Source organism: Neofelis nebulosa, chromosome 16, assembly GCF_028018385.1.
Source record: "Neofelis nebulosa isolate mNeoNeb1 chromosome 16, mNeoNeb1.pri, whole genome shotgun sequence".
NCBI classification, from domain to species: Eukaryota; Metazoa; Chordata; class Mammalia; order Carnivora; family Felidae; genus Neofelis; species Neofelis nebulosa.
The window spans coordinates 1,082,014-1,092,863 of NC_080797.1; the positions used below are offsets into that span (position 1 = coordinate 1,082,014).

The following is a 10,850-nucleotide window of genomic DNA, read 5'->3' on the forward strand; positions in this document are numbered from 1 at the left end:
CCGCATCAGTGAGCGGGATTGGAGCGCCCACGCAGACGGGCCGGTCAGGAAATCTCAGAGGAGGCCCCGCCCCCTTCCCGACACAGGGTGCTCGGCATGGCCGCCCCGGTCCTGGGGCCTCGTTGCCCAGGACCTTGCGGGACGTGCACCGCGGCGGTCCTCAGCCCTTGGGTCCTGGGACGTCCACGGCCGCAGCGGGCCCTGCTTCTCCAGACGGCCCGTCCGTGCGGGGTTGGGGCACGGCGCCTGGGGCTCCACGTAGGGGAGAAGCCGCCTCGTGAGGGGCCCTGAGAGGCCCTGCTTCTGGGAGGATGCACCACCTCTGCCCTGCAGGCACTTGGCGGGTGTGGTGGGCTCGCAGCCCACGGGCCCCACGGAAACCTGTCCTTGGGGTCAGGCTGAGTCGCAGGGGAGCAGAACGGGTACCAGAGTGGACCCTGGGGACCCGCGTCGGGGTCTGGGGCTCGTGTCCCAGCCTCGACGAGCTCGCCCGATCCCATGAGGCTCTATTAATGCCCGGGGGGCGGTGGCGGGAGCTCTCTGCCCCGTCTCTGCAGCTGTTCTGTAAATCCAAAAGGGTATCAAAATATTAAAGTTCTGGAAGTTCTCGCTCACCGCTCAGTCAGTTCGGGGTAACTAAGGACGATATTTCAGGACCAGGTGTCGAGGAATACCTGGATTGCCAGTGACCTGGACTGTTCAACACAGGTGAGTTTCACAAATTAGACCAGTCGGCTTGAGGGAAACTGAGGCAGCATGGCCGTTTGTCCTCAAGTCGCAGGACAGGCTTCTCTGGAGCACGCTCGGGCTGGCCAGGTGGCCAGACGGCGGACCCGGGAGGCCGGGGCGAGGCTGACTTCCGGGCCGGGTCGTCCGCCAGGAGCCAGCCCCCTCTGGCGGGCAGAGGCGGGTGGAGGGCACCAGGCAGCCCGTGCGCGCCTCACCCCCCCCATCACATTACCTCACCCCAGGGGGTGTTTCCGGGCCCATTATCACACGCGTGGTCGGCTGGATCTCCATTTGTCACCGCAAACATCAGGCATATGGTAATGGTCCCGTAAAACATGCCCTGTTGGGTCTTAATGTCTATTTAATGACACCTGCTATGAAGGCTCCCATAACTGAACTCCTAATGGGAGATGTGGGGATATCAGACCGGGGAAGGCGAGCTCTGTCGGCGGCCGCGGCCTCTCCCGGGAGGCTGAGCCGCTGGTGGGGGCGGGGGTGCAGGGTTTGGCCCCGGGAGGGGCTCAGAGGAGCTTCCCCCAAGCACCCCTCTTCTGCCGGGGCCCCGAGGGGGTCACAGAAATGGCTCCGGTCGGGAAGCGTGGATTACTGAACCCGATTGCCGTCTCCCTTACCGACCCTCGAGGTGGCCCCAAACAACGTCACGCCCTCCGCTCCCTGTTTGCGGCACGTGGGGGCAGGAGGTCCCCGGGGGAGGGAGATTGATTCATCATTTATCCCTGGCCTTCCCAGGAGCCGGACACGTTCCCTCCCCGCCTGCCTGCCCCCCGCACTTGGTCCTTCAGCCTCAGAGAGGCGGCCGGTCCGCACGGTGAACAGAGAATGCACTTGCCTTCCGTTCTCAGGACATAGACCCTCACTCACTTGCTGGCTCGTCGTAAGCTGGGTTGAATACTGTGATGTGCCCTGGTCGGGCGCTGGAGTCTGGTTCTCCACTCCCCGAGTCTGCGTTGGCTCGAAGACAGTACGATGTGGTCGGACGTGGCCCCGCATGACGCAAGGGGCCCCCCCTGGGGCGTCCCAGCCCCTGGAACCTTCAGATGACCCTGTGCACGGGCAGAGCACGTAACAGCGTCCCGGCGAGAGCCGCCCCTTGGAGCCCTTTCGGAACCCCGACCACAAAACTGTGAGCAAACAGAACGGTTTGTTTCGCCAGAGTGAGCGAGAAAACTCCCCGTGATGAACAAAATTCAGCCCTTGTGTCACAGTCGGAGGCTCTAATCACCACCCGGACACGGGAGCACCCACGGGAGTTTGCCGGACCGGCCGGGGGGGGCGGGGGGGATGGTGCGCAGAAAGGCTAGGAGGTGTCACGGGAGGCCCCTCGGGTCCCATCCAGACGCCAGGACAGGGAGCTTGGGGACTGCGGGGACACCCAGAACCACTGGCTGCAGACAGTGTCTCCCTGGAGTACGAATTGAGCCCATCAGCAGGGGGTTCAGACTCCCATCTGTTGAAACCAACGAGAACGTATCACGTGATGTTTTTAAGGCTTGAATTAGATTCAGACACATTTTGCGCCTTTCCAAGCTGTGCCGGGGCCTCCGTGGAGGGGCAGCATTGGTGCTCTGGGCCCGATGCACGGAAGCCTCGAGGGGCCCTCAGGGGTTTCTCGCCTGGAGGAGGGATGTGAGCAGACCCACCGTGGGAGGATCTGTCTGGAAACAAGTGTGGGAGGCTGAAGGCAGGAGGCCTCGGAAACGGGGCACGGCCCCGTGAGACAGGAGGACGGCAGGGACTGGAGGAGCCCACGGACTCGGAGCCCACAGCACTCCCGCCGGCCTCTCTCCCCAAGAACATTCCCTCTGGCCTGGATCGGAGGCCCCGCCAAGTGTCTGACATCCCGTGTTCCCCTCCCCGCGCTGTTGTGCTCTGTGGGCACAACATCAGCGACGCTGGAGGCGTGTCCACGCTCTGCTTGTTTGCGGTTAGGAATACGTTGGTCCGCGTGGAGCGCGAGGCCCCCGGAGAGTGGCTGAAGGAAGCGCTGCCTGGAACTACGCGGGAACAGGGCTGGAGCAGGTGCCCAGGGAGGGCGTCCGAGGTCAGGGTCGTCCCAGGCGTGTGGCTTCATCGGGCCCGGGTGGCTGGATGTCCTGAATGTGCGTTTCTGGCGAGACGGCAACCGAGCAGTGTCTCTCGTGAAACTCTGTGCCTTTATTCAGGAAGGAATGCGCTCACCGAAATTTCCATCTACTCTCACGGGTGGGAACCGAGGTGCGCGGCCCCCGTGGCCACGAGGGAGCCCGGGAAGGCGAGCCTTCCATCCGGATGCATAGCCACCCCAACAAAATTGGGGTCCTCCCAGTAAAGAAGGGGATTGTGGGTATGGGGTGGGCACCTGGCTGCATCTGGTATAATGCACATCGGTCTATGTCATTCTGGCGGCGGTCCCATGATGTCATTTTACGGATGAGGGAATTGAGGGACAGGCAGGTCAGGTCATGTTTTCCCATAGACGACACAGTAGATGGAGGAGCTCGTGGTAAAACGGGGGGGGGGGGGGGTGGGAGTGGGGGGAGTGGGGACAGGGGTGGGACCGCGCGTTGGTTCTTGGGCTTTGCTGCTGTATCCCCATCACCTGGCACGGTTACTATTTGGCTCGATGACCGAATGCTTCACGGACGACGGACGACCCGGTAACAATCTGTGCCCGTCTCGCAGCCGGCCTCCCGCTCCGCCTTCTCGGTGGAAGGAGACCCGAGAGACTCCCCACCCCCGCATGCCGTCCCTCTGGGCCGGGTCAGCCTGGGAGGACCAGGTTCAGGCGACCGCCAGCCCAGCCGTGTTCGGCTGAGAACACCAGGACCTAATGGGGTCTGAATTGTTCCAAGGAGTGTTCTTAGCAAGTTGTAAATATACCTCCCCACGTCCCATTGCTGTGCATAATTGATACAGCTGATGAAAAGCAATCATGATCCCGTGAATCATTTCTGTCTGTTTACGAGAACGTTTCATTCCCCATCTTCCAGAAGGAGGCACAAAACACACTTTAAAGGAAAACGTATTTGATACTGACATATGGTAAGACCGTACCGTGTTCCGCTTCCTCGCTGGCTCCTGGTATGTGAGAAAGAAGAAGGAAAACTCGTAATTACTGTAGATTTTCTCTTATTTTTTTCAATACCCGCAGATAATTTCTTTTAAGTGTAAACGAGGGCATTTGCAGAAATGATGATCTGCAAATCTCCACTTGGTTTGCCTTAGGATAAGAAACGTGGCCGGTACTTGGGATGTGATTATTTGCTTACAGGCCTGTCTCTCTCGCTTAAAGAAACAGAATGAGTCTCGTGCTAATTTATAGCCACCCCACGCTTGACCTCCGTCGCTCCTGCTAAGGCTGAGCACAAGCATCTGTGTGTTTAGTGTATGAACTTAGGGAATGAGCCTTCTCGAAGAAATCCCGAATAACCCTGATGGGGGGAGTCTTTCTTATTTCCAGGGATTGTCTCTGTGACAGTCGGGCTCATGGAGTAAGTGTGGGGGACTTGAACGAGCAGGGTTGTGTCAGTCAGCGAATGCAGCCGTGCTGTGTAACAAACCACCCTGAAACTCAGTGGCTTAAAGCAAAAAGCATTTCTTCTGACCAAGGATGTGAGGGTTGATGGCAGTATGGCTAATCTAGGTTAATCTAACTCAGGCTATAGGTCAGCGGGGCAGGGCTCCAGGCTACGGGGTAGACGCGGGTCTCTGCCACGTTTCTCCCGGGCCCCGTCTGAAGTGGTGTTCTCTACCTGGTGCGTAATCTTCTCCGTGAATCACAGGAGTTACAAAAACAGCGACCTCAGTTGCACAAGGTCCTTGCAAGCCTCTGGTTGCATCACATCTACTAACATCTCATTGGCCCAAACAAGTCACATGGTTTACCCGGAAGTCAAGGAGTGGGGAGGGCCGTGGGGCTGTGATGTGAGTAAAATCTGTCACAAAGCAGTGAAGTGTTGGAACCCAAGATTCAGTCTGTCCCCCAGGAAGCCACGGGGTAGAGAGTGGGGAGCAGATCAACGGAGGAGTACCAGAGGGAATAAGCCAAGCTGGGGAGCAGACGGGCACGTGTGTGACGCACACAGGCCGCCTAGTGAGGTTTTAGTTCCCGAGGGACACAACGCACACGTCCCAAAGACCCTCCAGGTGGAAAGGGCAGAGCAGCACACCCCTCCCTCGGTGGAAAAGCAAAAATCTGTCGTTTCCCCACCGTTCGTTGGTCTTAGGTGAGCAAAGACCCCACGGCCCCATGGCGGCCGTCCAGGACGCCCGCGCGCGCTGTGCGCCTCCTACGCCAGCTCTCTCCTTGCGCTGTGGCCACCTGGGCTCTGCTCCCGTGGCCCCGCTCTTCTGACACGTCTGTCCTGCGGCCCCGATGCCTCCGAGTCCGGCAGGCACTCTTCAGACTCCCTTGTCCGCGTGTGGCGCCCACGGCCTCTCACTCCCGAGAGCCCCCGCTGCCCCAGGATCCGGCTTTGTGACTCATTTACATTCCCCTCCTGTCTCCTGGAACATTCCTTCCCCGTGTCTTTTCCTGGCTCGTCGGAACGTTCGTTCGAGGGGGAGAATGTTGGCGGCGGAGATGGAGAGAAGTGCTTGGCAGTAAATGGCCCAACGTCTTGCCTTGGAAGCGCCTGCAGCCTCCCGCTAACAGCGTCTGCTGTTCCATGGGGTCGGGTGGATGGCGGGCTTCTCTGTGACCTGCGGCCGCACCTGAGCAGTGACCCCGCTCCAGCGTCCACGCATAAGTGCAGACGTAAGCTCGGTGGCACTGGCCACGGCATTTCCATCCTTCTGAGCCCCCGGGAACAGGCTGGTGGCTCAGTCACCTCCACGTAGGGTGTGGCAGGCGGGGTCCACACGCAGGGGGGGAAGGGGCCCGCCCTTGACTTACAAACGTAAAGGCCTGCTTCCCCCACAGCCTTCAAGCTGCCTGGGCTCCGTCCCCCAGCCCTCCCGGTGGCACTCCACTAACATTGCCCCCGTGTGAGTCTGAGCCCCTCTGTCTGCATGCCTGCCCGCCCGAGCTCCTCCCCACCCCCTCACCCTGCACAGTTCAGCACAAACGCCACTTCCTCCTTGAAGCCCTTGCAGATTCTCCTGCAGGAAACCACCCCGCGGCCTCTGCACTGCAGCCCCACCTCTGCGGCTCTTCTGGAACATTCGTTACCATCCAGCTCGCTCCGCTGTGTCTTCCGTCCACGCTCACGTGCTTCCCGGCCTGGCTGTCGGTTCCTCGCTGGCCGCCGGGAGTTCGTTCCAAGTTTTGCTTTTCCCTGGTACTTAGCCAGTGATTCAAGTGGAGGGGGTCCTCGATAAATAGTCGGGTAATGATCGCATTGTGGGGGGAGTGGCGATCTGAGAAGAAATCCGATCCGGGCTTAAAAGCTCCCGTCTCAAGCTTGTGGCTTTGGAAGAGAGGAGAGTAAACTTGGTTTTTATTGAATCTGTCTGCTCTTTGTGAGTTATTTTGTGGTCTCTTTCATTGGGCCAATTACATTTACGAAGATGAATTATGACAGGCGAGAACCCGCTTGCATGGATTACTGTGTGCTAACTGTGTAATTAGCGGCCAGCATCTAGGAGGGGAGTTTGTTGGATATTTCCATCAGGAAAAAAAAAAAAAAAAACCAAAACACATTACGATCCATAAAAAACAATGAGCAATGATAATTTCATTTTTATTGGTCATTTTAAAACATTCACTGATAATTTCCCCCGTGCTTAATAGGCATATGCTTGCCTCCTTCAAAATATATCTATAAACTTGTTGCAAAAAAACAGTCTTACATAATTGTTCAGCTTCCTCCCCTCGTGAAAGCCAGAAGAAAGACTTCCAGAGGCAGAAGGTGTGGGGTTCGTGGAGGGCGTTCACACGAGTCAGCAGGTCAACAGGACCCTTCCCGAGGGTGGACTGACCGTCGCGCTTTCACACCCGAGGGGGTTGAGCCTCCGTCGGGCATCTGAATTAAAGCAGGATGAGCCCTTGTGACCCGTCTGGTTTCCCGTCCTTTCCATCGGTAACCAAGAGGGGACTTGAGGTCCTTTTGGGGGGGTGGGGACCCCCAGCCCCGGCCAAAGGGAAACACACAACAAGCGAGAATAAATGGTCACCGTAGGGGTGAGTGCCCCGGGCGGGCTGAGTGCTGGCTGCGTGGCTGGGTGGCTGGGACGGGGGCACTTGCCACGTCCCGCTCCGTGTGGTCCCCGCAGAGACCGCGCACCCCCCACCCCTGACTCTCGGCTCTCGTGACAAGAGGACTGGGGCCAAGGGGAGGTGGTCACGGCCTCAGGTCAGGTCAGGCTGGGCGGTGGCCAGCGGGCAGGTGAGCCACGTTCTGCGTTCTGCGTTTGTCCCTGGCTGCGCCCCGGGTGCACGTGGCCGCTCCCTGAGCCGAGCGTGTCTGCCACGTGCTCGCCAGCACCGGAGGCTCGTCTGGGACGGAGACCCGGGTCGCTCCTCCCCCCGTCCCCCCAGCGGCCTCCGCTCTGCCGGTGCCTGTGGTTCCCGCAGGCAAAGTCACGGCTGCGGCCCGGCGTCCGAATATTCAGTCAGCAAACGTTTAATGAGCACCTAGCGAAGCCAGTGGGTCAGGGCCGTTAATCAGGAACCGAGTTGGAATCCCAGCCCTTCCAACCCACCCTCTCTCTCGGAACCCCATCTGCTTATCTCTTAAATGGGCGTAAACACAGTATGGGCCTCGGGAGACCGATCTGGGGAAGCCAGTGGAATCACATGTTAAAGGCCCCCCGGCTCTTAGCTGCCGTTACTGGCGTTGATGTTGTCATGGTCAAACCAGCTGTCAGGCGCCCACCCCGCGGAGGCTCACAGTCCGGCAACGGCAGGTAGGAAGGGCGCCCGTGACGGGGAGCAGCTGGCGACGCGTCAGATGGAGGAGACGCCCACCATTTCTGCCTGGGGGGCAGAGAAGGCCGCTGGAGGAGGCAGGTCGCTGGGCCGTGAAGGCTGTTTAAACGTTCGGAGTCAGGGACGGGGAGGAAAGTCATCCCAGGAAGACGGAGGAGCGTGGAAGGCCAGCCACCCGGAGCGGCCGAGCAGATTGGGAATGGCGGCCACGAAGAGGACGGTTGTGTGGCCAGATGACAGAGAGCCTTGAATGCCAAGCCAAGTGGGCGTCTGGGTTTTATTGTCTCGCCGCGGGAGTGGTGCCAGCGTCTTAAACAAAGGAGCAGCAGATCTGATCATTGCCAGCGGTACGACTTGCCATTATAACGGTAAATATGTCTACCCAAGACTAAGGAAGTTGGCAGGAAGAAGCGGCCAGATTTTCAGTGCTCTGCCTGTGAGTCCGCTTCCTGCCTCAGGAAAAGGGGCCAGGAAGGGTGACGTCAGGGGAGCTCGGCGGCCTCCTGTCCAGAGCAGGCAGCCAGCTTGTGCTCGCCAGGAGCCCCGAGGCCTGGAGGTGACCCACGTGGCATCTGGAGACTGGCTTCCTACAATCCTCACAGCCTCAGTGGCTCCTAGAGGCCCGGAGTAGCTCCGGGTGAGAAACCCAGACAGGGGGAGGGGGGCTGGGGGCGGAGCCAAGGGGACAGTGGGGCCCGACATCACCCTGTGATGCAGGGCCCGGGCAGGGTGACCCCGTGGGTGAAGCGGGCACAGCACAGCCGGTCACGGCGAGTGGGGAGGATCTGGGACAATGTGACCTTCGGGGCACCCTGCGGGGTTGCAGGTGCTCTTAGCGGGCAGTTGTGGGCGGGACCTCTGAGACACTTAGCACAGGCTAGCCCGCCAGGCCGCACCCCTGCCCCAGCACCTCTGCCTCCCGCACCCCTGCCTACCACTCGTGCCTCTTGCAACCCTGCCACCCTCGCCGCTGCAGCCCGGACCCATTTGTGCCGCACCCCTGTCTCCCACACCCCTGCCTCCCTCACCCCTGCTGCCCACATCCCTGCCGCCCGCACCCCTGCCTCCCGCACCCCTTCCTGCTGCACCCCTGCCTCCCGCACCCCTTCCAGCCAGCAGGCTCTGCCCAGGGCTGGTGGGCGGGACAGGGCGCCTGGCCCTGGAGGGGTTGTCATCACGGAAAACCGAAGCGAATCATGTGGTTTTCTCCACGCTCTCTCCCAAGAGGGTAAAACACACATCCTACATCTTTTCTTCTAGGACCTTTGAAGTTTTCGCTCCAAGTGGTAAAACACATCAATGAGTTTCCCCATGAATATTTATTGAAATGGCACCTTTAAGACAAAGCGATTGTAGTGAAACTCCCAGGAAATGCATTTTGTGCAGCCATTGATCTTAAAATATTTACTACGAATGTGCTCATCTTGCAAATACCGCGCACTGCTCTTTGTTGTTTGTTCTGGGATTTGGCCTACGTGGTCTCGTACGGTTGAGCTGGGTCGGAAAGACCATCTTCTGGACGGCGTTCAGCTTCCTTCCTCCTCCTTCCTCCTTCCTTCCTTCCTTCCTTCCTTCCTCCTCCTCCTTCCTTCCTTCCTTCCTTCCTCCTCCTTCCTTCCTTCCTTCCTCCTGGCCCTCGATTCGCTGGTTTCACCACCTCTGCGCACGTCCCTGGGCCTCCCGAGCGGCTGGCTGGGGCCGGGAAAGACACACCTGTAGCAGGTGAGCTCTGAGAAGAGACACTAGAGAGTCATGGACACTTGAGCAAGAAAGAGCTCGGCCGTCACCTTGCCGGACGCCCTCACTCCCCCTCGAAGGTGCCCGTCGGATCAGAGCCACCTGGCAACCCCACCTGCCGGATCAGCAAACCACGAGGACTCGGGGAAACAGGCCTTTTGCACGTTCTGGTGGGGATATGAACTGCTACGGACTTTTCGAGGGTGAGGCCACCCAACATCCATCACGATGAGAACGCCACCCGGCCTCTGAGCCGGCATGCACTTTTGGGGGGTCTGTCCCTTCGTCCTGAAGTAGGAGACATCCGTGCAGAGCAACGCAGGCTGGCACGTAGAGGGTGGCGGCCCCGCTAGAAGCCGTGTGCACACCCGCCCAAGGCGGCCGGGAAGGAAGAACCCCCCCTCCTGTAGACTGCTGGTCTCCGAGGGCTTCTGGCCTCTCCGTCAATGCCAGCTCGCACCTCCACAGTGTGCGTGTGTATTTGTGTGACCGGATGTCTTATAGACAAACGGAAGATAGACATTTTAAAGGGATGGGCCAACACGCCGGATGTCTGTTGCTCCTGCCAACGGGGCATATGCGCCTCGCGTCGGACGGCCTTGCGGGACGACGTCATGCCGCGTTCCTCGAGCACATCGCCTGTTGGAGACTTCAAAGACAGAAAAGCCTGGGCCTCGTGCGCTCACGTCGCTGCAAAAACCCACGACGGCCTTCAGAATTCTCCTACCTCGGTCTGCGGACCGCGGGTAACGTTTTACGGGCGCAGAGATGTAGGTCTGGACGCCTTTGTGCGTTTGTATGGGCGCACGGAACGGGGTGGGTGGGGTGGTCCTCCGCCGTCCCCCCCGGAAGCACAGTGGGGGCTGGACGGGAACATGGGAAAAGGAGAAGAGTGGGGGACAACAAGGGATTAAAAAGGTAACGCAAACCGAGAAGATATTCGCGATAGCACGCTACATAGGAAGGAAAGTAAACGGCCGTGCGCTGCGTCCGCCCACACGGGGAGAAGGTCGGCGTGCGAAAAGGCACCTGGGCGCCCCAGGGACGAGTGCAGGTTTTGATGGGACGAGGGGCGCAATTTTTGTCTCGGGTTTCTGTTGTCATCATAAAGTCGGCCGGTCCTCCCCGGGGCATTTCCTTCTGGGCTCTCGTCTCTGCACAGGGTGCTGTTCCTGCTTCCCTTCAGGGAGAGACCCACGACCGCGTGCCTTCCCCTCACGTACGAGCAGACGGGCTGGGGTCTTTGGGGCCCAAGTCCTGGTGCTGGAAAGAGAGAGCCCGACTGCCCCGGGCCAGGTCAGGGGACAAGGTCATGGGGTCTGAGTGGGTGTCAGAGCACAGACGCCAGAGCCCGAGCCCCCAGATCCCGGGCCTGGTGGCCTGTCCACTCGTCCGAGCTTCCTCGTTCCCGTGTCCGAGGTCTGGTGACTCGAGGCAGGACGGCTCAGTGATCTGTGGGTTCAGACGGGCGTTCCTGCGGGAACAGAGGGACTCCCAGCAGAAGGTGGCTCTTGAC

At 59.8% G+C, this 10,850-nt stretch overlaps 1 protein-coding gene across 1 annotated transcript; it reads left to right on the plus strand.

Annotated features, from left to right (window-relative positions):
- The first annotated feature begins 3,352 nt into the window (after positions 1–3,352).
- Positions 3,353–6,175, plus strand: LOC131498041 (uncharacterized). Its single transcript, XM_058704893.1, has 3 exons — positions 3,353–3,386; positions 4,961–5,485; positions 5,785–6,175. The coding sequence occupies exons 1-3, from the start codon at positions 3,353–3,355 to the stop codon at positions 6,021–6,023; spliced, it is 798 nt and encodes a 265-aa protein (XP_058560876.1). The 3' UTR covers positions 6,024–6,175.
- Positions 6,176–10,850: the final 4,675 nt, after the last annotated feature.